At 42.7% G+C, this 27,558-nt stretch overlaps 1 protein-coding gene across 12 annotated transcripts in view; it reads left to right on the plus strand.

The window, feature by feature from the left end:
* Positions 1 to 27,187, plus strand: part of ZMYND11 (zinc finger MYND-type containing 11) — a 134,780-nt gene extending 107,593 nt beyond the window's left edge. For 8 of the 12 annotated variants that reach the window (XM_030321088.1, XM_030321085.2, XM_030321090.2 and 5 more), the window contains 10 exons: positions 545 to 637; positions 2,661 to 2,748; positions 3,510 to 3,565; positions 8,327 to 8,404; positions 9,250 to 9,368; positions 14,311 to 14,518; positions 14,867 to 14,935; positions 15,726 to 15,998; positions 16,318 to 16,503; positions 24,938 to 27,187. In XM_030321088.1, coding sequence (XP_030176948.1) covers positions 545 to 637; positions 2,661 to 2,748; positions 3,510 to 3,565; positions 8,327 to 8,404; positions 9,250 to 9,368; positions 14,311 to 14,518; positions 14,867 to 14,935; positions 15,726 to 15,998; positions 16,318 to 16,503; positions 24,938 to 25,060 — 1,293 coding nt within the window. In that variant the 3' untranslated portion in view covers positions 25,061 to 27,187. The remainder of the gene's footprint in view (positions 1 to 544; positions 638 to 2,660; positions 2,749 to 3,509; positions 3,566 to 8,326; positions 8,405 to 9,249; positions 9,369 to 14,310; positions 14,519 to 14,866; positions 14,936 to 15,725; positions 15,999 to 16,317; positions 16,504 to 24,937) is intronic. The other 4 variants (XM_030321089.2, XM_030321091.2, XM_030321093.2 and 1 more) reach the window with 1 other exon arrangement.
* The last annotated feature ends 371 nt before the right edge of the window (positions 27,188 to 27,558 follow it).

Here is a 27,558-nt window from a genome sequence, read left to right on the forward strand (position 1 = left end):
CGCATAGGGATTTGATGTTTATGTACATAACTCCATGCTCACCAGTAATTATAGCCACCACCTGTCACCATGCAAAGTTACTACAATATTACCAGCTATATTCGCCATGCCGCACTTGTCATCCCTGTGACTGACCTGTTTTAAAAGTGGAAATTTGTACTTCTTCATCCCCTTCACCTGTTCTGCCCATCCCCCTCCTCCTTCCCTCTCTCAACCACCAGTTTCTTGGTTGTATTTAAGAGTCTGTTTCTGTTTTTGTTTGTTTTGCTTTTCAGATCCCATGTACAAGTGAAGCCATGTGGTATCTGTCTTTGTCTGACTTCACTTACCATAATACTTTCTAGCTCCATCCATATTACTGCAGTTATTGCCCAGCAATATTGTGATAATTAGTGTCTGAAGTAAAGTGGTGTTTTCCAAAATAACTGTTCTTTCTATCAAAACCCAAAAAATGCCACATTGAACTATATGGTGCATGTACATTTTTCCAGTTAATTCTAAAGTGTTTAGAAATTGTGTCACCTGTCTCTCAATGACCTTTCAGGCTATAGACCTCAACAAGAAGGGGAAGGACAACAAACACCCAATGTATCGGAGGCTGGTGCACTCAGCGGTGGACGTCCCCACCATACAGGAGGTAAAGCCAGGCGCTCTGTCCGGTTTCTGATACACCCGTAGCTCCCACATGACTCACAACTCCCAGCTGAGCGTGATTCTGTCGCCATTCCCCCTAGGGTGTGTGCCTGCCCGTCCTCTACTTGGAGCCTAAAAGGTGTAGCCCCTGCAGGGGCACTGCTGCTACTGCGATGCCTTGTGCTCTTACTGTGCGTGCAGATCAGGTGTCCCGTTCGAAAAGGCCTGGTGTTAAGCCAGCTGTAGATTCTGGATACTTGCTGATCCCAGGAGAGGCGTGTAGAGCCTGGTCAACTGAATATTTCAGATTCGAGGACTCCTATCTGCACGTGGTTTCCTAGCACTAGCAGGTACTCAGGAGTTTTTCTCAAGGGAACATTGGAGTCTGGGACTAGAGTCCTGGGAAACAGCAGAGTGAACTTGAACAACACAAAGATTATGTAACCAGAAAACAATTTTCTCAGAGTTCTTAATTTTACCTTCTGTAGCTGAGTATTGTAATGGGTTTGTTAACATGTAATTACAAATTGCAGTAAAATCCAGCAGAACATTTTAACGCATTTCCCAGTTAGGGCCGCTGAATTACTAATTCTGTACTTTATGCATCCTTTTGAATTTCAGATCTCGTGGTTGGCCACAGTAGCTTATAGGGAGACCATAGGAATAATTTTAAGTTATTTTACAAGTTTCTTAGTCCCCTTGGCAGCTGAGAAAGACTGCAGGTGATTACTTCAGTAGGAAATGAGGGTAAATGAAGGGTGTTCCCTCTAAAGAGGCTGGCAGAGTCTGAAATAAAAACAAGTAGTTTTCATTTCACCTCCTGCCCCAGGTTCCTGTCCTCAAGCAAAGCCTCTTCTAAACCCCAAGGTCTCTACGGGACAGTCCTTCCTGCCCCTGCTTCTGCTCCTTCCAAGCTTCCCTTAGTCTGATCCCGGCGGATCCGTAGAGAACACCAGCTGGACTGATGGTGTCTTAGCTTTGTACGGAGCAGGTGCTGTTCATGAACAGAAAGCACTGTAAGGAAAATACAGAGGAAAGCATGATTTTTACCCCATCAGGAGCTTGCAGTTCAAACCAAAATACAGGCCGTGATCGTGCAAATCTCAAAAATCACAAAGATGCTTTGGGAAACCTGGGTTCAGTTTCTCCATGTGGGTGTAGATCAGGTCACCGGGGGAGCTCTAGACGTTGCCAGTGCCTGGGAGGACTGAGCCCGGGACGGTCAGAAATTCACAGTGGGACTCAGTATCTGTAACTAAGCCTGTGACCCTTGATGCCAGAAGGGAGGCAGGTTCCTCCAGCAGGGGATATCTTGCAAGCCTTCTTGAAGAGAGCACCACTGAAGTGGGCCTTGGAGGATTTCAGCAGAAAGACAGGATCTTAGTTGTTATTTAGAGGCCTTAGTATTCTAAGTCCTTTCCAAGCTGATTTCCTAAAGTGCTACCAGGATAAGAAAATGCCTCCTTGCTACTTCTAAATAACTCGTTATACCCTTCTTCCAAAAACTTTGCCTGCCTGCAGAAAACCCTCAAATTCCCTCCATAATCCATCACGTATACGTGTCTATCATAGCAGAAAGCCTTGCCGTGACCTGGTGTGTAGAGGAACAACTCGGACTTTGTGGGAAAGCGTCACGTAGGCCAATGGTGGTTGCTTTCAGTCTCTGTAAGACTGTGCTAGAAAAATGGTAGGTGTGTAGTTACCATCTGCACTGACCACAGCCTTCGTTCTCTGCGCAGCCCAGCAGCAGTGAGAGGCCCCGGCTTTTGGCGGAGCTCAGCTGCTGACTTAGTGCAGAGGAGGGTGGGGGCTGCCCGCGGTCCAGTGCTCTGCACGCCGCACTCCAGCCGCAGGTGGGCTTATCGGTGTCCTCACGCGTGTCCCATCCATGCCGTGGGACACGGGAGTGGACATAGCGACATTCTGGAAGGTTCTGCCGTGCCCCTTGCGCTAATAACCCGTTAGCATAAGGCAGACAAACATTCTAGCTATTAACGCTTTGCTATTTTGTTTCTCGCCCTCTGCAGAAAGTGAACGAAGGGAAATACCGCAGTTATGAAGAGTTCAAAGCTGATGCTCAGCTGCTTCTCCACAACACAGTGATTTTCTACGGAGGTTGAAGGGTTTTTTTCTTTTCTGTGCATGCTTCTCTATACTACTTAACCTTCGTGTTGGGAAATACCTTTTATAAAACATTACATTCAAAAAATTGATACTTTAATGATTTGTAAGTAATAATGTCAGGGTTTCAACTTTGGTAATATGGTTATAGTTTATAAAATGGACTGGCCAAGAATTCTAGTACTAAATGCTGAAAATATTTTTATTCTTTATAGTTTTATATATAAGCTTAGTTGAGAGGCTTTTTATAAGCACTTTAATTCTGGTCCTCTTCCATTAACGTCCCATCATTTGAAGGAAAAGAAAGAGGGCACTCTGTATGTAGAGGATCCGTATTCTGTTGGATATAACATTACAGCTGTCTATAGAAATGTTGTTTGGCTGCCTGAAGTTTATTTATGTTATTTTTAAAAAATGTTTATTTATTTATTTTGAGAGAGCGAGAGAGCAGGGGAGAGGGGCAGAGGGAGGGAGAGAGAGTCCCAAGCAGGCCCCATGCTGCCAACACAGAGCCCGACGTGGGGCTCGATCTCATGAACCGTGAGATCATGACCTGAGCAGAAATCAAGAGTCAGATGCTTAACCGACTGAGCCCCCCAGGTGCCCCTGAACTTCATTTAAAATAGACATTTTCATTTTAAATGGTATATGTCCACTCTAGTCACACTGAAAGAAAATGCAAATGGTTGTACTACCTTTGATAGTTTTGTGTTTCTGGATTTGTGGTAATAGATACTGTCTGCCTTTCATTACAGCAGACAGCGAGCAGGCTGACATAGCACGGATGCTGTATAAAGACACCTGTCACGAGGTACTGCTTACTCCCAATAATTAAACTCCTGCTGTTTTCCAGACTTAGTTTAGAATTCTGCTCTTACATATGTTTCAGTTTTGCCATTTCCTTTAAATATAATTTTATTTCCATGTTTGAAATACATGGGAAATAATGCAAATCAAGGAGGGAGTTTTCTCAGAGAAATCCTAGGAGTTAGATTTAGTGGTTAAGTAACTTGTACAAATAAAGTATGTTTCCTTTTCTGTAACTGCCCTCAGGGATGTTGGTTACATAATGCAGGCAAATGTCTTGCCCTGGGCAGACACTCAATAAATGTTACCCTCCTTTTCATTGTCAAATTAAAGCATAATTAACATACAGTGTGATATTAGTTTCAGTTATACAGGGTAATGATCTGACACTTCCATACGTCACTGAACTGCTCCCCCAAGTGTGGTCCCGTCACCTCACAGCGTTATTACAACGTGACCAATTGCACTTCCCGCCCCCCGACCCCCCGACCCCCCGCTCTGTGACTTACTAACTTTGTAATTGGAAGTTTGTACTCGATAATCCCCTTCACCCATCCACCCATGTCCCCTCCCCTCTGGCAACCACCAGTTTGTTCTCTGTTTAGGAGTTGTTTTTATTTTTTTTATTGTTTGGTTTTTTAGATTCCACATATGAGTGAGCTAACATGGTATTTGTCTTTCTCTGACTTATTTCAATTGGCATAATATTCTTAACTCCATCCACATTGTTGCAAACGACAATATTTCATTCTCTTTTTATGGCTGAATAATATTCTAGTGTGTAAGTGTGTGTACCACTCTTTCCTAATCCATTCCTCTACTGATGGACATTTGGACTGTCTTCATAGTTTGGCTGTTGTTGATAGTGCTGCCTGTAAACATCGGGGTGCATGTGCCCTTGAAATCTGTATTTTTCTATCATTTGAATAAATACCTAGTGTGCAATTACTGGATTGCAGCGTAGTTCCACTTTTAAGGTTTTGAGGAACCTCCATACTGTTGTCCAGAGTGACTGTACCAGTTTGCATTCCCATCAACAGTGCATGAATGTTCCTTTTTCTCCACGTCCTCGCCAACACCTGTTGTTTCTGTGTTGTTACTTTTAACCATTCTGACAGGTGTGAGGTGGTATCTCCTTGTGGTTTTGATTTATATGTTGCGGATGATGAGTGATGTTGAACTGTCTTTTCATGTGTCTCTTCGCCATCTGGATGTCTTCTTTGGAAAAGTGTCTATTCATGTCTTCTGCCCATTTCTTAACTGGATTTTTTGTTTTCTGGGTGTGAAGTATTATGATTTCTTTATAGATTTTGGACACTAACCCTTTATCTGATACGTCATTTGCAAATAATCTCTTATTCTTAAGTTGCCTTTTAGTTTTGTTGTTTCCTTCGCTGTGCTTTTTATCTTGGTGGGGCCTCAATAGTTCATGTTTGCTTTTGTTCCCCTTGCCTCCAAAGACACGTCTCATAAGTTGCTCCAGTCATTGTCAAAGAGGTTACTGCCTGTGTCTAACTTTAGGATTTTGATGGTTTCCTGTGTCACATTTAGGTCCTTAATGCATTTTGAGTTTATTTTTGTGTGTGGTGTAAGAAAGCGGTCCCATTTCGTTCTTGCACGTGTGGCTTTCCAGTTTTCCCATCACCACTTGTTGAAGAGACTGGTTTTTTTTCCATTGGATATTCTTTCCTGCTTTGTCGAAAACTAGTTGTCCATATAGTTGTGGATTCATTTCTGGGCTTTCTATTCTGTTCCATTGATCTGTGGGTCTGTTTTTGTGCCATACTGCCTTGATGATTACCACTTTGTAATACAGCTTGAAGTCCGGAATTGTGATGCCTCCAGTGTTGCTTTTCTTTTCCAAGGTTCCTGTAGCTATTCAGGGTCTTTTGTGGTTCTGTACAAATTTCAGGATTGTTTTTTTCTAGCTGTCAAAATGTCAAATGGTATTTTGATAGGGACTGCTTTAAACGTGTAGATTGCTTTGGGTGGTATCAACATTTTAACAGTAGATTTGTTCTTCTAATCCATGAGCATGGAATGTCTCCATTTCTGCCATCTTCTGTTTCTTTCATCAGTGTTCGATAATTTTCAGAGTATAGGTGTTTCACCTGTTTGGTTGGCTTTGTTCCTAGGTGTCTTATTGGTGGAATTGTAAATGGGACCAATTCCTCAATTGTTCTCTGCTGCTTCGTTATTGGTGTATATAAATGCAACAGGTTTCTATACATTTGTGTTGTATCCTGCAGCTTTACTCAGTTTATCAGTTCTAGTAGTTTTTTGGTGGAGTCTTTCGGGTTTTCTACTTAGAATAGCACGTTGTCTGCGAATAGTGAAAGTTTGACTTCTTCCTTGCCCATTTTGTATGCCTTTGTATGCCTTTTATTTCTTTTTGTTGCCTGACTGCTGTGGCTGGGACTTCCAGTACTGTGTTGAATAAAAGTGTTGAGAGTGGACATCTCTGTCTTGTTCCTGATCTCAGCAGAAAAGCTCTCAGTTTTTCTCCATTGAGGATGATGTTAGCTGTAGCTTGTGGTCTTCATGACCATGTTCCCACTACACCTGCTTTGTTGAGGGTTTTTATAATGAATGGATGTTGTACTTTGTCACATGCTTTTTCTGAATCTATTGAAATGATTATTTGATTTTTGTCATTTCTCTATTAGTGTGGTGTATCATATTGATTGATTTATGAATGTAATCACCTTTGCATCCCCAGAATAAATCCCACTGATTGTGGTGAATGATTTTTTTTAATTCTTTATTTATTTTTGAGAGAGAGACAGCGAGACAGAGTGTGAGTAGGGGGAGAAACAGAGAGAGAGGGAGACACAGAATCTGAAGCAGGATCCAAGCTCTGAGCTGTCAGCACAGAGCCCGACGTGGGGCTTGAACTCACGAACCACAAGATCATGACCTGCGCTGAAGTTGGGCGCTTAACCGATTGAGCCACCCAGGTGCCCCATGAATGATTTTTTAAATGTATTGTTGGATGTGGTGGTGGTGGTGGTTTGTTATTTTTATATCCATGCTCATTAGGGATATTGGCCTAGACTTCTCTTCTTTTTATTGTCTTTATCTGGTTTTGATACAGTGCTGGCCTCATAAAGAATAGTATAATCCATTCATATATTGATGAACCCTTGGGCTGCTTCCATATCTTGGTTATTGCAAATAATGCTGCTGTAAACATCGGGGTGCACATATCCCTTTGAATTAGTGTTTTTGTATTCTTTGGGTAAATACCCAGTAGTGCAATTGCCTAGAATTGTTGACTAGTTCTATTTTTAATTTTTTGAGGAACCTCCACACTGTTCTCCAGAGTGGCTGCACAAGTTTGCATTCCCATCAACAGTGCAAGAGGGTTTCCCTTTTTCTGCATCCTCACGTACACCCTTTGTTTCTTGTGTTAATTTTTGCCATTCTGACAGGCGTGATGTGATATCTCATTGTGGTTTTGATTTGTATTTCTCCGATGATGAGTGATGTTGAGCGTCTTTGCTTGCGTGTGTTGGCCATCTGGGTGTTTTCTTTGGAAAAACATTTATTTAGTTCCTCTGCCCATATTTTAATTGGATTTTTTTCTTTTTGGTTTTGAGTTGTGAAATTTTTTTTAAATATACTTTGGGTATTAATCCCTTATTGTATATGTCTTTTGCAAATATCTTCTCCCATTCGGTAGGTTGCCTTTTTATTTTGTTGATTGTTCCTTTGCAGTGCAGAAATGTTACCCTCTTTGTTACAATTGTTTTCTTTTAAAATCTTTTTTTTTAATGTTTGTTTATTTTGGGAAGAGAGAGAGTGCCAGTCGGGGAGGTGCAGAGAGAGGGAGACAACAGAATCCGAAGCAGAGTCCAGGCTCCCAGCTGTCAGCACAGAGCCTGACGCGGGGCTCAAAGTCACAAACCGCGAGATCGTGACCTGAACTGAAGTTGGCACTTAACCGACGGAGCCACCCAGGCACCCCAATGTTACCCTCTTTGAATGAAAGATCCTAAATAGACTTCACAGCAAAAAACCCCACAAAAACAAAAAAGTTCCTGTTTATACAATAAGTAAAATACATATTAGCATATTAGAGGTTTTATTTGTGTGTATAGTCTTTTTTATTTGAAACACTCACCTGAAAATTTATATAAAAAGTCTTGTTTCCTGATAAAATTTGACCTTTGTTTTTTCATTCATTCCACAAATATTTATTGAGTGTCTACTATGTGCTGTGCAGGGTGTTAGGAGAGATAAAGTGGTGATTGAAGTACTGCTTTTTGCTCATGGGGCTATATTCTTCAGAATATACATTCTGAAGAAAGAGGCTCAAAAAAGAAACGGACAGAATATGTTTCTTCACGAGACGTGAAAGAGTGTTATGAAAGGAAACAAGGACTAAAACAGAATGAGGGAATGTAAGGACTGCTTTTATTGGTAATGGTACTTAAGATGGGTAGACCAGAAAGATCTGTCTGCTGAGCTAGCATTTAATGTGCATATGAACCAGAAGGAGGGCGGGAGCCAGGCTGGGAGTGGAGGCCAGACCTCCTGAGGAACTGTCGTCTGCTCCAGGCCCGCCTGGGACCATGGAGACGGTCTGAACAGGAACGTGGCAGGCTCTCCTAGTATTCATTGAGAAATGAAAAACGTAATCTCAAGGAAGAAAATTCAGGACTATCTGTGCACATGAGAGAGAATGCTAATTTACATGGATCTGTTTTATACAGTTTGATGCTCATGTTTTGTGTAGGCTAAAATAGTTGCTTTTCTTTTTTAGCTGGATGAACTACAGCTTTGCAAGAATTGCTTCTACTTGTCAAATGCTCGTCCTGACAATTGGTTCTGCTACCCTTGTGTATGTGAAATTTTGTGATTTTCTGTTTTTTACCTCTTGAGTGTGTGATGTACTATTCTAAGCAAGGTTATTTCCAATTTAGTTAAGGATTATAATCCTTCCTAGGTATTTTTCTTTGTATCATAGTATATACATGGGCTTAGTGAGCATAAAACCTGAAACACAGGGGAAACAACTTGGCATCGTTACCCGTTTCTGACTTTAAAATGAGGAACTTCAGAATAAACCCTTAATAGATAATAGAGTGAACTTCTGCTCTTCCCGTTTTTTCACAAGAAAGATAAGGCTTCCTGTATGCTTGTGGCTATGTGTGGTCCCCTGGAATGACAGGATTTCAGGAAGGTCCGGACTGGTCTGTGCCTGTGGTCGGGGCTGCACCCAGCCCTGGGCGTGCGAGGCTGCCTGTGGAGGACGCCCCTGTGCTCCTCAGGTGCTCTGGGGTCTCTGTGATTCCCTAAGCCTGGAGCAGGACCTCAGACTTTCACGTCTCTCACAGGCTCCCAGGTGCTGGAGTGCACCTTACAATGCAGTGAGGGTGTTGTGTTTGCCACTGTTACTCACCGGGTCTCGCCTTGGAGACTGGCTCGTCCCTAAGTGCTGTAGGCTGTGTCTTCTGAGAGATGAGGGTCCATATCTCTGCTCTTATGCAGACTGTAAGTTTTTGGTGCTTTACTTGAAGGCAGAATCAATCCGAGAAAAAAAAAGCTCTATGGGTTTAGGAGTTAAAAAAAAAAAAAGAAGTGTTTTCAAAATACTGCACTATACTTCCTAAGTTGAGTATTAATGACATGTGTGCATTTAATACTTTGAAAATAACATGGTTACATAAAACATTTTATTTCCAGATACCTAATCATGAACTGGTTTGGGCCAAAATGAAAGGTTTTGGTTTCTGGCCAGCCAAGGTTCTGCAGAAGGAGGACAACCAGGTTGACGTTCGCTTCTTCGGTCACCACCACCAGAGGTAAGCGTGATCCTGCGCCCACCAGGGCTGACCTCTGAGTGACCCTTGGGGCATCCATCAGATGGTCCTTGGTACTGGGAGGGCAGAAAACAGTCTGTAGTTCAGTTTGGAGAAACAAATCACATCACCTTGCTGTTTTGTTGTTGTCGTTGTTGTTTTTGCATTTATTATCCATTGCTCTATTTGGTTAATTATCTTTTCCTTTTTTCTTGAGAGTTCAATAGATAAGTGCAGGGGAAAAAATTAATAAAAACCAGGAAATCTAGTACCCAGAATAGGAAATTACTAATACTTTGCCATTTTTGCCTTTTGTTTTGTTTTGGCTTTTAAAGTTTTTATTTAGTTCCAGTTAGTTAATATATGGCAGATCAGCATGTAGCCTGACGAGGCAGCTGACGACGATTTTTGCAAATGGTACTTGTAGTTTGGGCTCCCGACATGGTGTGATGCAGCACAGGCTCGTGCTGGGATTGCGTGGTGAGGCGGGTGTGGAAGGGCTCTAATAATGTGGCCACTTCATGGTTTGTGAAGACCGGATGCCGTTTCAGGCACCTTTTCAAAGCTCTGTTAAAAGCCACAGACAAAAATCATCGACGTGGGAGCAGGAGACCATGTCGATCTTGTGATCTAAGGATGTGCATAAGAATTACATGAAGGGAACTGCCAGACATGGTATCCAGCCTATATTTTGAAGTTCCTGTTGCCAGGGAGGTGTGTACAGCCCAGCTTAAAACTTTATGTTTTCATGATGCAGTATCTGTATCCCAACAGTAAAAAGTTTCTATTACTGTAAACTTATTTTTTTATTAAAAAAAATTTGTTTTAATGTTTTTATGTATTTTTGAGGCAGAGGCAGAGCATGAGCGGGGCAGGGGCAGAGAGAGAGGGAGACACAGAATCCGAAGCAGGCCACAGGCTCCGAGCTGACAGCCAGAGCCTGATGTGGGGCTCGAACTCACGGACCACGAGATCATGACCTGAGCCGAAGTCGGACGCTCAACCGACTGAGCCACCCAGGCGCCCCTGTAAACTTATTTTTGCATAGTTACGTATTTCATACAAAGAATGTGAACCATACTATGAAATTATAGCTGCCTCTTTCATTGTGATATCAAAGCCTTAAAGTATTGTTCTGAGTAACATTGTCACTAATAGCCGTGACTGGACACTGATGAAAGTTCACAGATACTAAAAGTAAAGGGGAAAAATAGCAAGTCAGCTACATGATCTAAAGGCCTTTCCAAGTATTTAAATGTCTGTCGTGCCTGAAGTTGTGAGGGTTTTATGTAACTGTCATCACTGTGAGAAACTATGGAACAAGAGGCTTTATTCCTCTCCATAGTGAATTTTTAGTCTTCATTTAATTTAAATAGAAGTTTAGTGGCAAGAAACCTACGGATAGTGTAAGTTTCCGAAAACGTAGTTCCGTTCCTTCAGAGATAGATGCATCCCTAGCTGATGCTGTCAAGGCAGGAAACATGGGTAATCCCACCATTGACTACAGAATGAATGCTTTGACTGTATGGATTATGAAGTAGCAGCACATTGTATTGGGTTTGTTACCGTGCCCCATCAGAACGGGGATGGAGGGGTGAGGAGGCCTGGACAGGGGTACGGAGGGCGGCCTCCGTAGCAGCGGAGAGGGCCGGTGGGCTCCACCGCGGCTCGTGCTCTGGCATGTGCTTGTCCTGCTCTGGTCTCAGACACGGTGTTCAGTCTCTCTCAGCCTTGTTTCCTCACTTGTAAAATGAGGGCTTCCGTAGCACATCTTGGAAGAGCTTCTCTGTGAGGGTTAAAGAAATGTTGGTACGTTCTGATCTAAGCATGGTGCCTGGCGTGCAGCAAATACTTAATAAAAGTCAGCTTACGGTACAAATAATCCAAACAGAGAAGAAGTTTCATTCGTTGACCTAGAGAAACCAAGAATTCAGTTACTTTTAAAAAAAAACATACTACTAGGTTAGAACTGATGATCGGAACTTTTTAGCAGATTAAAAATTTTTGCATCCCTTTTCTGACAGCTTTATAGTATCTACAACCATGAGTGGTATTTTGATAATGTGAGTTAATTTGTCTTATGTCATTCATTATACAATGCAGATAGTATTTTAAAATAATATTTGAGGTAATCTCCTTGGGTCCTTGGCATGTTTGTGATCTGAACAGAAAATTACAACATAAAATTCCATTTCCAGAGAGTTTTTTTTTTTTCTTCCAAACTTATTACTTCCTGGAATCTAAAAAATCTAAAAAATTCTGGACAGATGGCTCTCTGAGGACTTTAGTTTAGAAAATACAGCTGACCCCTGAACAACAAGAGGATGGGGGTGCCAGCTCCCCCCGAGTCCTAACTCACCTATGACTTTTGACTCCCCCAAAAGCTTAACTATAGCCTTTCTGATAATGTAAAGTTAACTCCTGCTTTGTATGTTACATGTATTATATGCTGTATTCTTACAGTAAAGGAGGAGAAAATACATTTACAGCCCTGTCCTATGTCAAAACAGTCTGTGTATGAGTGGACCCCTGCAGTGCAAGCCAGTGTTGTTCAAGAGTCAACTTTAACAGGTCTACAATTTTACTACAAATTCAGAATCTCTTCCTTTCCTTCTCTGGTTACAGTGTGCCTAATAAAATACTTGAACTAAATGAGTGATGAGGACATACCTTATAAGTTACACTGTATCTTACTGGCATATTTGATTTATTAAAAGCAATCTTTATACAGTTATAATAATGAGTTTTAATTAAGCAATATGTTACCAACCAAGAGGAGATGGCTAATAAAGGCCTAGCAGCAAGTTTTCACTAACACTGTTTTTGGCGTCATAACTGTTTTCAGGTGCACATCTCGGTGGTGTTGAGTGCATTCATGCTGTTAGGCAGCATCACTACCAATAAGTGTTCTTTTGCCAGTTCATCCTATCTTCGTACATAGGCAGGAGAAGGAAAACGTATATAAATCAATGGTCTCACACTAGTCCGCACTGTGTGTTCGGCACAGAGTGTGCTGCCCCTCCCCAGGGCCTATGCAAACTGTGACCACGAAGAAAGGTGGCTGTGACCCCACTCACTGGAAGTGGGGTTTTGCTAGGATTTGCACGGTTGGCCTGCCAGAGGAAAAAGTAGCGGGGCGGTCTGTGTCAACAAGGCTGAATCTCTGCTGCAGGTGGCCAGGGGCCCCGGGAGCCGGCAGGGAGCTACAGGCAGGAAGGAAGCGCACCATTCTGAGCTCATTTGCCATCAGGTTACCGAGCCATTTGATTCCGCGTGTGTTCAGAGCCTTCAGGATTGACAGATGTGCAGACAGAGCCAAATGAGATTCTGCCTCTTTTTATTGGACTTACCCTGAATTGTAGGGTGTCTTTGTAGATCGGATTGCCAGAGATAACCAGAGAACCTCTTTAAAAGTGGCATCTGATCCCCTGCAGCCATGGAGGGGATTATAGGAGAATGGGAACGTGTGTGTGAACCGCACTGACGCTTAATTACGTCTCGTGTTAAGAGCAGCCTGAATCAGTTTTCTTGTATCCAAGGGATAAACAGATTATTTAAGGAGAAAAAAAAAATACCAACAGGTCACAAATTAGTTCCAGGTAGTCAGCACTGTTAGTGACACAAATGTGTCTCAAAAACAGTTTTTCAAAAGTGTAGTTTACTTTGGTAGGGGGCCTAACGAAGCACTGATGTCAGATGAGACACTGTGGACGTAATATTTACAGATCCTTACGTGGCAGGTCACGGCTCCAGCTGTCAGCATATTTAATCTGGAAAGCCTGTGGCCTCACGTGCACAAGCGAGTTCCAGGTCTGCACTTGTGGTTTGTGTGTGTGCACCGTGCTTCCCTCGACCCTTTGGAATAGTCATGAGGCCGGTGTTTGTGACACTCCGTCCCTGCTGGCCGGAGTGGGGGGCAGGGGGAGCTGACCCGCACACATTTAAACAGGAGACAGACAAGAATCAGTGTCTCGGTGCTTGTGTGCTCTTCCTCACTTGTCCTGGCTGCTCCAGAGAGCGTCTCCCTAACTGTGGCTCGTGCACCTTGCTGTTTTTGGTCTCGTTTGTGACATTCCCTCTGCCAGTAGCTCCTCTTACGGGGCCTGGTATACATCGTCCTTGTCCTTCAGGCCCGGCCGCAGCTGTCTTCCTCTCAGGAGCACCCTGTCCCTTCACAGTTGTGACAAACCCAAAGAGCCTTCACGGCAGAGGCTGTGTGGGTGCAGGTGCCATCCTAGAACTAGGATGCTTGCACCCGGGACTCCGGCCACTAATTCATAGCTCTTACCCAGCGCATCTGGGCAGCGTCTCCTCCAGCGGTCCAGTGAGGCCGGAACATGGTAGCGGCCCCGTGCATTATTGGAGGAGCTGCAGTGCCTTCTGCTGGCACACGGTGGAGTCCAGTTGGGTGACTGGTGCCCAGGGAAACTTTCTCGAGAACTAAATCGAGTTTTACATCCAGTACTTTTGGGTCAGTACCACACATAATGCAGAGAACCTTACGCTCCTACCTGAGCACCTGGCTGCTGAACAGTAGACGCTGCGAGTCTGAATGTGATGAAACGTAACATGGGGAGGCAGCGTTTGCCCTCATCTTGTGCACACGTATCTGCAAACACACACACCTGTAGTTGTGGTCTGCACAGAGCGAGTCTTGAGTAACGGAGTGGCAATGGGAGGAGACGCTGGAAAAAGGACTTAGGAACAGGCTAACCGGGTTGAAGAAGGCCGTGACGGTGCTGAGGGGTTTTGAGGTATTTGAGAGTCGTCCCTGTTCCGAGAACCTGTCCCCTCCTTCCTCCTCCATGTGGGTCTCCCACCCACCCACCCACCCCCCCCTCCCCCCGCCCCGGCCATCGCAGAATCTCCCAAGGCCTACTTTGCAGTGGGGAGAATCTGCTGCCGTTTTGGGAATTTCTAACTGTATCTGTGCGGTTACTTGAAGGGCCTGGATTCCCTCTGAGAACATCCAGGACATCACGGTCAACGTCCACCGGCTGCATGTGAAGCGCAGCATGGGCTGGAAGAAGGCCTGTGACGAGTTGGAGCTGCACCAGCGCTTCCTTCGCGAAGGAAGGTTCTGGAAGTCTAAGAATGAGGACCGAGGAGAGGAGGAGGCAGAGTCCAGCATCTCCTCCACCAGTAACGAGCAGGTGGGTGTCCCCATCAGTCACGGTGAGCGTGAGCGCTGCCAGTGCACGTTCCGACGGTTCTCCTTCCTTTTGTACAAAGGGGTAACGGGCTCTGCCAAAGGTATCAAAACCAGTTCGGGCAGACAGATAAGCAACCCTGATCCTGCCTCTCTTCCGTAGGCACATCAGTGCCCACCACCACACCTGTGCGGGAGTTCCGTGGGTGGTGACCACGTGGCCGCAGGTGTGCTAAATGCAAAAGGGGGCGGGTTACTCGCTTCTTCCCTGTGGGCCGTGGCCAGTGTTGTCAGCACAGAAGTGTTTCACAGCATCTGGAGTAACGTGCTGTTGTTTTTGTGATGCCCACAGCTAAAGGTCACTCAAGAACCAAGAGCAAAGAAAGGACGACGTAATCAGAGTGTGGAACCCAAAAAGGAAGTAAGTGGCCCGCCTTGCAGTGTCCAGGTGGCACTGCAACAGGAAGTATCTCCCAAGTTATGGTCAAGACAGTTGGCTCCAACGTACGGCACTTGTGAAAAGGCACTGCCGTCAGCTAACATCAACCAGGTTGGAACCCGTCTTCTACCAGTAGAATAAGCCACACACAAACCAGAAGTCTCCTATCTCAGACCAAGTCTGGCCAAGTGGGAGGGCACTTGGCTGCATTTCCTGCAACTCTGCTGGTTTTCTAGTAGCATGATGAAAAACAAAGCACTTGTCCACTACATCAGTTGGGTCAACACTGAAAAACTGGAGGAAACGAGGGTTAAGCTCAGCCTTTTAAAATGATAAAGTCTGTTAATGCTCTAAATCCAAGGATTAATCTTAGCACAATTCCAAATACTTAGTGAGAAGTGGTTTAGAATTTTAGGATATCTGTTAATGATCTAGTCCAAAGAAGTGAGTCTAAACTGATAATGGTTTAAGTTTTAAATATTTTTGCTTAGGCTACCTGAAAAGCAAAGACCATAGTATTATATGCAATGACATTATAAATGAAGATCCTATTTAGAATTACCGTCTCTATTAATTGAATGGAAGTTTTGAGGGTTTAATTGTGGTAAAATCTGCATAACAGAATTTCCCATCTTAATTCCAGGTTTCTTAACCGTAGTTTATTACGTGGCTATTTATGTGTATCGCTATGTTTTTATCCTAACAGAGCTTGTTCTTGAACTGGCGGACTGGTGGCTTTGTTTCACATCTGAGCACTGTCCTTACCCTTTAGGAACCAGAGCCTGAAACTGAAGCCGTGAGTTCCAGCCAGGAAATCCCCACGATGCCTCAGCCAATCGAAAAGGTTTCTGTGTCCACTCAGACCAAGAAGTTAAGTGCCTCTTCACCAAGAATGCTGCACCGAAGCACACAGACCACCGGTGATGGAGTGTGTCAAAGCATGTGCCACGACAAATACACTAAGATTTTCAATGACTTTAAAGACCGAATGAAGTCTGACCACAAGCGAGAAACGGAAAGAGTTGTACGAGAAGCTCTGGAAAAGGTAAAGCCCGCCCCCCCCCCCCCCCCCCACGAGGACCCTGAGTGTGAGGAGAGTTTTCCCGTGGTGGGTTATTAGCAGCTTTCACGTGGGCATCCTCCAGGCTGCCTCTTTGTAAAGCCAGGAACATAATAAGACACCTTTGATAACATTTCAGTTAATAGTAATAACTTGTGTTTCTTCATCAAAGGCGTTGGGAGCTCTTGATGGGTTGGAGGGAAGAGGGGTATCCTTGAAGTAGACGCGGTGTTAGGGTTCTCTTCAGGGTGATGGTCCGTGTGAGCTGAGGGCAGACTGTTACGGGCTGACCTTTTCATTTCAGCTTCGTTCCGAAATGGAAGAGGAGAAACGACAAGCTGTAAATAAAGCTGTAGCCAATATGCAGGGTGAGATGGACAGAAAATGTAAGCAAGTAAAGGAAAAGTGTAAAGAAGAATTTGTAGAAGAAATCAAGAAGCTAGCAACACAGCACAAACAACTGATTTCTCAGACCAAGAAGAAGCAGTGGGTAAGTATCCGTGTTTTTCTGAAAAAGTACCACCCAGTATACTGTAGATGTGATGAAAATCCGTTCAGGAAGACATATGTGGAATGTGCAAAGTTCATACCTGAAGTAAGATCAAATGTGAAATTACCAGTTTTAATTAATTTTAAAATTTTTATTGAAAAGTCCTCTCATCTGTGAAGCCACATGACGAGCATTGCTCAGGATTATTTTGTTAAATTGGGATTGTGAAGTGTCAGTACAAATTCAGCGCATCTAGTTCACGTGACATGTCCACTGTGCGGGGAACGTATGTGGATAAGCTGGCCGGCTCTTCCGTCTGCCTGTAACTCCTGGTAGCCAGCCTCTCGGTCGTGAGACTATAAATGTCAGCATCCCAACGGCAAGTTAAAGATTTTCACATTTTGCTGCCCAACGTTTATCCATTAGACTCTTTTCAGTCGATTTACTTTTTGATCGTAACAGCTCACTGGTCTGTAACTCCACTTAGAATCTGACGAATTGTCCCCTTTCACAGTGTCCTGTTTGTCACTCTCGTCTTCCCCTAGAACAGGAGCTCTGGGCGCATGTGTCCACCCATCTCAGCTAACTGGTGGTGGAAACGTTTTACTCCCAAAAACTCATCACTTGTTTTTTAATTTTTTTTTAATGTTTATTTATATTTAAGAGACAGAGACAGAGTGCAAGTGGGGGAGGGGCAGAGAGAGCGGGAGACCCAGAATCGAAAGCAGGCCCCAGGCTCCAGTGGGTTTGAACCCACACACTAAGATCATGACCTGAGCCGAAGTCAGATGCTCAGCCGAGTGAGCCACCCACGCGCCCCTAGCTTGTTCTTTTTAATAAGTAACTGTAAGAAGTTTTGTGATTCTTCATTTGATCCAGACTACATTTTTTTTTTTTTCAACGTTTATTTATTTTTGGGACAGAGAGAGACAGAGCATGAATGGGGGAGGGGCAGAGAGAGAGGGAGACACAGAAACGGAAACAGGCTCCAGGCTCTGAGCCATCAGCCCAGAGCCCGACGCGGGGCTCGAACTCACGGACCGCGAGATCGTGACCTGGCTGAAGTCGGACGCTTAACCGACTGCGCCACCCAGGCGCCCCAGACTACATTTTTTAAAGTATAATTTATTGTCAAGTTGGCTAACATACAGTGTATACAGTGTGTTCTTGGTTTGGGGGGTAGGTTCCCATCTCTTACATACAACACCCAGTGCTCATCCCACCATTTTCTGAAGAGGGTCTTTACATTACAGTAAATGTTTCCTCAGAAAAGTAAACATTATAAATACTCTGATAAAGAAAAAGGGGAACTTGACGTACAATTCAGGAGAATCTGTAAAGATGACCTGATAGGAAAAGCAGATGAATGAGATAAATATCACTGGATGGGAATGAAGGTGTGCTCAAAATAATGACCAGCACGAAGCCCCAACACTACGTCCATGATTCTATCTTCATGCAAAGACTAGAGAAAGCTAGAAAGTGGGCAGTAGATACATGGGAAGAACCCCCGTAAGTTTACTAAAGGATCAAAATGGGAGAGGAGGCTGGAGTAGGGAATGAGGACACTGCTTTTTCTGGCATGTTCCAGCTGTGAACGAGCAGAAGCTGTGCTGTTAGACCTGCTGTTTATCTAAGTCCACGCGGAAATAATGCTATGCAGTATTTCCTTTCTCAGGGATGAACGGTGCTCTGCTGTGTGTACGTACATACTGCATCTTCTCTGTTCACCCATTCGTGGATGGACACTTAGTGAATGCGGCGCTATGGGTATCTTTTCAGTATCTGGATTTCATTTCCTTTGGACACATACCCATACGTGGGATTTGCTGGATCAAAGAGTAGTTTTGTTTTTTCATTGGTCGAGGAGCCTCCACACTGTTCTCCAAAGCACCTGCAACACTTTGCATTCCCACCAGCAGTGCACGAGGGTTCCCCTTTCTCTGCATCCTCGCCAACACCTAATGATTCCTGAGTTAATTTTAGCCACTCTGACAGGTGTGAGGTGGCATCTCATCGTGGTTTTTTATTTGCATTTCCCAGATGATGAGAGACAGGGACCTGCATAGATCTGTAGAATTTTTTTAAATTAGGTGATTGGTTTTTTTCCACTGAGTTGTAGGAGTAGTTTATTTGGGGCCTGAACCACATATGTCAGATACAGCATTTGCAAATATTTTCTCCCATTCCATAGGCTGCCATTTCATTTCATTATTTCCTGTGCTGTGCGGCAGCTTTTTAAGATGTGTCCACTTGTTTAGTTTTACTTTTGTTGCCTGTGCTTTTGGTGTCAGATCCAAAAAAATCATCGCCAAGACTGATGTCAAGGAGCTTTATTGCCTGTTTTCTTCTAGGAGGTTTATGGCTTCAGGTCTTACATTCAAGTCTTTAATCCATTTTGAGTTAACTTCAGTGTTTGAGCAACGAAAGTGAAAGTTTCATTCTGCTGCACGTGGCTGTCCAGTTTTCTGCCTTTCATTGACGAGACTGCCTTCTTCTGTTCTCTTCCACCCCTTTGTTGTAAACTCATCAAGCGGACAGTGCAGGTTTATTTCTGGGCTCTCTGCTCCACTGAGCTGTGCATCTGTTTTCATATCAACACCAGATTGCTTTCATTTATACCCATTTTTTAAATGAGGAATTTTATGAGCTTATGAGATTATGAACAGAGTGACTAAAGAAACACTCTGCTTGTCATGTCTGGTAGATGGGTAAATACAATTAAATCTCACATTACAAAATAATAGAACATTGCCGGACAGAAAGTATGTAGGTATGCCAAAGTATTTCAGATGCCAGAAAATGGATGTGAAGATGAGATACAACAGAATGTAGCACGGATAGTACGCTCTTGGAGTACACCCACAAAGAAAGGGAGAGATCAAGAACGAAGGAGTGCACGCCTAAATAAATGTCAGGGTACTTGAGAGAAAGGATGGCACTGCTTAAGACACGATTTAAAGGTGGGGAAATGAAGAAAGAAGTTAAAACACCTGGTCGAGACTCACATGAGTAATTAGCACATGCCCAGGATTTAAACTCAGATGGGATTCATTTCAGCTGTTTCCAAAATTAAAACATGCTGTCCATGCTTTCCTAATAGTAACTTTACTGAAATTGCAGTAAGGATCACAGGAGACATCTCAAAAGATTGATTTTGATAAGAAAGTACAGCGTATGCAATGAGGAAGAACGAGGGTAGAATCTTAGGTACCACAATGTAGACTGCTCTGCCTGGCCCCATCCCTGGGACTCATCTACCTTTGTAGGTCATTCTGTCTGTATGGACCACCTCCAGGTGCCGACACCGAGTGCATCCTTCTCTTCCTTGCCAGTACTGGTTCATCCTGTGTGTGTCTGGGGTCTCACTTTTCTGTTGCCAACTCAGCTTGAAACTGTAGTGTTTATGTTCCCCGAGTCCAAACAGCCCAAACTAGATGAATTCTTCACCTTTGTGTAGACCAGTTTTTCACCCTCAGTTCTGTTCACATTTGGGCCAAGAATTTCTTGTACACAGGCTGCCCTGTGTACCATAGACGTTCAGCAGCATCCCCAGTGTCCATCCCCGGGCACCAGGAGTACCTGTTCTCCCCACCCAGGTTGTGACAATCAAAATGTCTCCAGATGTTGCCCAATAAGATGAAGGCTGAGAACTGAGCACTAGTTTCGGGTCAAAAGTGACCTTGATAATAGCATATCTAGTGGAGAGATACAAGTGAAAGAGTGCCTTCGGACTAAGAAAGAAAGGAAAGAGAATAATTGGAAGTAGGAAGTTTGGCAATTCTTGCAAGGAGTTGTGAAGGGGAGCAGAAAAACGGGGGGGGGGTCGATTGAAAGAGATGTGAGATGGAGTATTTTTTAACTGTGCTTAAACACACGTAACAGTGAAGATGGTAAATTTTAAGTGTACACTTCAGTGGTATTAAATATACTCCTGTCGTACAACTATTACCACAACTTTTTTACCTTGTAAAGCGGAAACACTTTACCTGCTAAATAACTCACGCCCTGCTCCTGGTAACCACCATTCTGTTTTGTCTTCACGACTGCGACCATTCTAAGTATCTCTTATAAGTGTGAGCAAATATATTTGTCTTTTTATAACTGGCTATTTCACTTAGCATTATGCCCTTAAGATTCATCCCTGTTGTGGCACAAGGAAGGTATCTTTTCTTTTTCGGCGTAAATAACGTTACACTGTGCATATGCACTGCACTCAGCTGTGCGTGTACTTGTCGATGGACGCTGGGGTTGCGTCCATGTGTTTGCTGTTGTGAATAATGCTGCTATGGACGTGGGTGGACACATCGTTTTGAGACCTTGCTTTCAGTTGTTTTGGGTATGTAGCCAAAGTGGGGCTGTGGAATCTTATGGTAATTCTGTTTTTAAGTTTTTGAGGAAATATTCTACTGCTTTCCACAGCAGCCATACTATTTTACACTCTTACCAACAGTGCACACGTGGGGTTTCAAATTCTCTCCAAGATAGTAGCCATTCTGACAGGTGCGAGGCAGTATGTGATTGTGGCTTTGATTTACATTTCCCTGATGATCAGTGACATTCAACGTCTTTTCATGCTTATTATCGGTCATTCTTGTATCTTTGGAGACCTGTCTCTTCAACTTCTTTGCCCATTTTTGAATCAGATTGGTTGGTAGTTTCACAGGTTTTGTATCTCTTGTGGATAGCAATTGCTCACCAGATCCACGATTCACAAATATTTTCTTTCAGTCTGGGAGTTGCCTTTCTACTCTGTAGACCGTGTCTCCTGTCGTACAAAACTTTAGAATTTTTATGAAGCCCACTCTCTTTTTTCTCTTTTGTTGCCTGTGTCCTTGGTCACATCCAAGAAATCATTGCCAAATCCAGTGTTGTGAAGCTTTGTGCTGCATATTCTTCCAAGAGTTTTACTGTTTGGGGCCTTACATTTAGGTCTTTGACCGATTTCGAGTTAATTTCTGTATATGCTGTTAGGGAGGTGCCCAGCCGCCTCCTTTGTGTGTGGAGATGCAGTTTTCCCAGCTGTGTTGGTTGAAAAGACCGGGTTCCCCATTGAGAGGTCCTGGCCCCCTTGTCAGAAACCCTTTCGCTGTAGATGTGAGGGTCTCTTCCTGGGCTCTCTCTTCGATTGCATTAGTCTGCATGTCTGGTTATGCCAGTGCCACGTGGTTTGCCTACTCTAGCTTTGTGTAGTAGGTTTGAGATGAGGAAGTGTGAGTCCTCCAGTTTCTCCTTCGTTTTAGATTATCTGGGTTATTTAGGGTCCACTGAGATTGCACGTGTTATTTCAGGATGGGTTTTCTATATCAGAAAAAAATGTCCATGGGATTTTGATAGGAATTGCACCGAATCTGTAGATTGCTTTGGGTAATATGGACATTTTAACGATATATGAATTCTTCCAGTCCACAAACACGGGATGTGTTTCCACTTACGGCTTTACTGTCTTTCAGCAGTGTTTGGCAGTCTTCATCGTGCAAGCTTTTCTCCTCCTTGGTTAAGTCTGTTTATTTTAGTTGTCTTTGATTTGAAACAGAATTTTTTTCATGGTTTCCTTTTGAGATTGCTCATTGTTCCTGTTAGAAATGCAGCTGATTTTAGGACCTTCCATCCGCCTCCTTTGCTGAATTCATTTGTTCTCATAGCTTTGATGTGGAGTCTTATGCATAGAAAACTCTAAAGATGGAGCCATATACAAACCAGGTAAGTTTAGTTCTTTTCAAGTAGGGGTGTCTCTCTTGTTTGCCTGATGCTGTGGCTATACTTCCTGTAGTTGAATACAGGTGGTTAAAAGTGGGTGCCTTCTTGCCTTATTCCTGACTTTAGAGGAAAACTTTCAGTCTTATGGACTCTGATGTTTGCTGTGGGTTTTTCATATTGTGGCAGTTTCCTTCTATTCCTCTTCTGCTGAGTGATTTTTATCATGAAATGGTGTGTTGCATTTTTGTCTGATGCTTTTTCTACATTAGCTGAGATGATCATGTGTTTTTTTTTTCCTCATTATGTTGATGTAGCATATTACACTGATCGATTTGGTGGTGTATAATCCTTCTATTCTCCTGAATTCCATTTGCTAATATTTTGTTGAGGATTCTATCCCAGTGTCCATAAGCCATGTTGATCTATAGATTTTGTTTCTTGTAGTGTGTCTGTCTGCCTTTGATATCTGGGTTATGCTGCATTCATAGCATGAATTTAGGGAAGTGTTTCTGGGGTGTCTGGGTGGCTCAGTCAGTTGAGCATCTGACTTCAGCTCAGGTCATGATCTCGCAGTTCTTGAGATCGAGTCCTGCATCAGGCTCTGTGCTGACAGCTCAGAGCCTGGAGCCTGTTTTGGATTCTGTTTCTCCTTCTCTCTGCCCCTCCCCTGTTCATGCTTGCTCTCAAAAATAAATAAACATTAAAAAAATTTTTTTTTTAATAATAAAGGAAGTGTTTCTGCCTCTTTGCAGTTTTTGGAAAAGTTTGGGAAGAATTGCTATTAATTCTTGTTTAACTATGTGCTAGTATTTAGCATCACCAGCAAATCCAGTGGGTTTTTTTTGAGATTTTTTCATTAATAATTCAGTCTGCTTAAATTTGAGTTAGTAGGTTTTGTGCTTCTGGGAGTTTTTCCACTTTATCCAGGTTATTCAGTTTTCTGATGTGGAATAGTTAATGGTACTCTTAGAATCCTTCATATTTCTGTAGAATCCACAGTAAGGTTCCCACTTTCATTTCTGATCTTAGGAATTTAGCTAAAGATTGTCCATTTTGTCAATGTTTTCAAAGAACCATCTTTGGATTTCATTGATTTTTGTCTGTTTTTCTGCTCTAATTTATCTCTGCTAAACTCTTTATTATCACTTCACCTTGTAGGACTTCACCTGAGTATTTCTTGCAGGGCAGGTCACAAGTTCCCCCAGCTTTTGTGTATCTGGGAATGTTAAAATTTATCCTTCGCTTTTACAAGGACAGTTTTTCTGAATATAGGATTCTGCATTGACAGTATTCTCTTTTAGCACTTGGAATGTATCAGTCTTCTGGCCTCCTGGTCTGGTAAGAAATCTGGTGGTGATATACTGATGATCCTTTGACATGTGACAGTTTGTTTCTTTGTACTGCTTTCATGATTCTCTTTTAACTTGGGCTTTTGAAAATTTGGAGAAAATGTGTCTTGATGTGTGTCTCATTGAGGTCATCTGACTTGGAATTTGTTGAGTTTCTTGGATATTTACGTTCATATCTTTTATCAGATTGGCAAGTTTTCAGCCATTATGTCTTCACATTCTCTCTCCGCGTTCCTCTCTCCTCCTGGACTCCCATAAGGAGTATCTTGGTGCATTGGATGGTGTTCCCCAAGGTCTTTCAGGTTCTGCTCATTCTTCTTCTGTCTTGTTAATTTTCCGTTGTCCTGTCTTCACTCAGATCTGTCTTTGAATTTCTCTAGAGAATCAGTGTTTTGCTTTAAAGGACTTTCCAGTTCTGGATTTTCTTTCTCATTTCTTTATTTTAGAGCATGAGCTGGGGAGACAGGCAGGTGTGGGGGATGGGGCGAGTCTTAAGCAGGCTCCATGCTCAGCACAGAGCCTGACACGGGGCACAATCTCACAGGATCCCAGGGTTAAACCCTGTTAACTTTAACTCTCTCCACATTTCTCTTTAACACTTGTCCTAAAGATACTCAAAGAATTAGATAACATCTCTGCCATTAAGGGCCTTTTCAGGGACAGCCTTTTTCTCAGTGTGCCTTTGTTATTTTTGTTGTTATGGTTGGACACTGGAAGCTAATAACGTGGTAACTCTAGAACTCCTTTCTCCCCTCTTCAGCTTTGCTGATTTTTATTATAGGCTTTGTGCTGAGGATCAGTCTGAGGCATAAACTTAAGGACTTTTGGGGTCTTTTCTGAGTGTTTCCTTGGACATGCACTCTTATGTGCAGTTAGTTTTACATATACACTGTTGCCACCATGCAGCTGGTGGTAGGGGGCAGCGGCTAAAGTGCTAAGAGCTGAAATTGACTAAAATTAACCAGAATTTACTGTCCACAACTTACCCTGGGAATAGCCAGCCTTCAACAGACTCCATAGTTGCAAAATAGTTCCTGAAGACTGATTCTACCAATGCAGCTGTCCACATGGGGAGCGATTCCTGGTGCTTCCTGCCCTGCCATCTTTCCAGAATCCTCTCTATTTAGGTTTGTATGCTAATGGGAATGAGCAGTAGAGGTGAGAGGTTTATGTGCCAGGTAGGCTCACATTTGCTGCTGACTAAATGCTGCAGCTTCCATTGCCCTGTTGTTCCTGCCGTTCAGCTTGGTGCATAAAGCATACTTGATGTTCTTGGTGATACGGCTGAAGGTTGAGCCACAAAAATCTTTAAAAGCAGAGCTTCGCAGGTCTCCAGTGTTAACCGCTCTCCGAGTTTAAACGCGGCCCTGATTTCTCGTCTGCAGTGCTACAACTGTGAGGAGGAGGCCATGTACCACTGCTGCTGGAACACGTCCTACTGCTCCATCAAGTGCCAGCAGGAGCACTGGCACGCCGAGCACAAGCGCACCTGTCGCCGGAAAAGATGAAGGCGGGTCTCGCGGAGCACCAGCGACGAGTACTCTTCTCAGACAAAGCGGTTTTTGTTTCCAAGAAGCCAAAATTGTTTAGAATTTGCTTCCCATTTTGCACCAGCCTTTAAACACTTTTCGTGAAGAAATTTTGCACAGTAGTTTAAATCTTTTGTTAATGCTCCTCCGGAGTTTTTCAGGGGGTAAAAGTAACATCAGTGGAGGGTATTATTTTAAATAAATTTTAATTGAGAATTTGTTGCATTTTCAGCAAATTTTAAAACATTTTTAGGTTTTACAGAGATTTTAACCTTTAAACAACAGATCTTTAAAAAAACAACAGGTGAATACAAGTGAGTTTAACAAAGAAACATTTAAAATAGATCTGAATGTAAGAACTACAGAACTGTTTCAGAAATAAAACATACTACCTTGATGTGAAATTTATTTCTTAACCTTGTTGAGCTGGTTTTGTTCAGCTTAATTTACTGTTTAAAGGCATTATCTATCTATTGGTTATGCCAGTGGGTATATGATTGAATTTAGGGAACAGGGTTGACACAGCAGGTGCTAGTCCTGCGTATTTTTTCTTAAATATTTCCCAATTGTGTTTTTCATTATTTCTTTTCAATATATAACTTTTATAACAAATTATTAGCTTTGATCTTGTAGTTTAAAATTGCAGGGAACTGGGGTAATCTTTTACTGAGCTGGATCTTAGAGAAAATGAATATTTAAAATTTAAAGTTTGCACATTTCATCTTTGTCCTAACATGAGTGCTTGTAACAAGATAAACAAAAAATAAAAAGCCAAAAACTACCTTTCTCCATCCATGAAATTATAGATGAGGCATACAAATTTCTTTAATGCTTCCCTTCCCTCCCCAAATATCATCTGATTGCCTATTATCTGGTGTCACCTCGTATATTGTAAATTAATACTGAAAGGAAAGAAAGCACTTAAGTTTCACAGAGGCCGTTATGTTTGTAGTAATGGGTCATTGCCTACTAATGAACTCCATCACTGTACACAGAATGAAGAATAATGCATGTTAATTTTCTTGTATTAAAGATGCCGTGATTTGTAAAAAGTCTGTATTTTGCGGAATGTCTGGATTAAGAAGCATTACCAATAGGAATGGATCGATAGTTGAATAATGATTTTTTTATACATAGATATATAAAATACAGCCAGGAAAATGTTAAATTACTTTTTTTTAAAAAAAAAAATCTCGCCATTTATGTTTTTCAAAGACTGATCTTAGACCAAGTCAAATTCCCATCTATCATTTAGTTATTTTTTAAGGTTAGAGAAATAATTTGTAAATATTTATTTAGACCTTTGATATTTATTAAAGCAATTACACACCATGGAAGTGAAAGAATCAGGAGGAAAACCTTTCAAAAAGTTTTCTCCAGGTTTGTCAGGGTCACTCTAAAGATGAAAATGTAACTCAGTCTTCTGTGAAAGAATCCTCCATCCGGTCCTGATGCTGTTGAGGTGGTGACACAAGCTAACACAGGCTGCTGCACCTGAATTAGGCAGTGACTGGGCATCTCGTTCCCTCCCTGTCACTGTGATGCGTCCGCATCGCCACGGTGCCGGTGCCGTGGTCTGAGTGAGATCGTAACCGAGAACACTTACCTTCTCTGATTGTTTTGCAAGTTTTAAAACTTCGATCCACCCCTATGAGAGCAAGTATTGTGGAAATATTTTTGGTGTAAAATCATTCCAGAGTATGTACTATTTACCTGATAGCTGCATGAAAGTAAGATTCGTGTTACTTTGGCTTTTTTGTCTCCGTTGACACGGTTGCAACATTTCCAAGTTACTACAGTGTGAAAACTGTGTGTTTAAAAAAAAAAAAAAAAAAAACAAAATTAAAAAAAAGAGATTGTGGCCTGGTTTTGTAAAAGTTTTAGGTAAAATTACAACTGATTGTTTTAGGAATCACTATTAAAATTTTTTCTGCAAATCATAAAGCTATATCAAGGTGTTGAGCTTGGCCACTATGCACATTGTAATTACTCATTGTGGCTGTCCAGTTCTATGATGCATTCTGGCATTTTGTAAGCTGCTCTGACTAGCAATATATAGATTCATTTAATGTGTTAACATTGGTTAATAAATGTATTTAAAAAAACTGGCTTTAATACATTGTTCATCTCACCCATTCCCCTATACCGAAGCAGACATGGCCATCTGACATGGTAACCCTGTACTATGGGTTTGACTTCAACTTTCTGTGGACAGTGTCTTAAACATTCACTTACACATTTGAGTTGAGTTTACTCTATCAGTCCACAAAAAGACTGTAAATACTTGGACCAGTTCTTGAAACTTTTAACCTCATACAAAGCCCATTTTCTTACTTTTTATGCTACAGGCTGAGCGTTCACCACATCTTGCTTCATACCCACCTGTGATGCCTGTGTCCATGCAGGTCGGTGTCACCCTCCTGACCAGACTGTGATGCAGTGTGGCTCAGCCCTTGTCTGTGCCTTCAGCACCTAAT

Source organism: Lynx canadensis, chromosome B4, assembly GCF_007474595.2.
Source record: "Lynx canadensis isolate LIC74 chromosome B4, mLynCan4.pri.v2, whole genome shotgun sequence".
In the NCBI taxonomy this organism is placed as follows: domain Eukaryota; kingdom Metazoa; phylum Chordata; class Mammalia; order Carnivora; family Felidae; genus Lynx; species Lynx canadensis.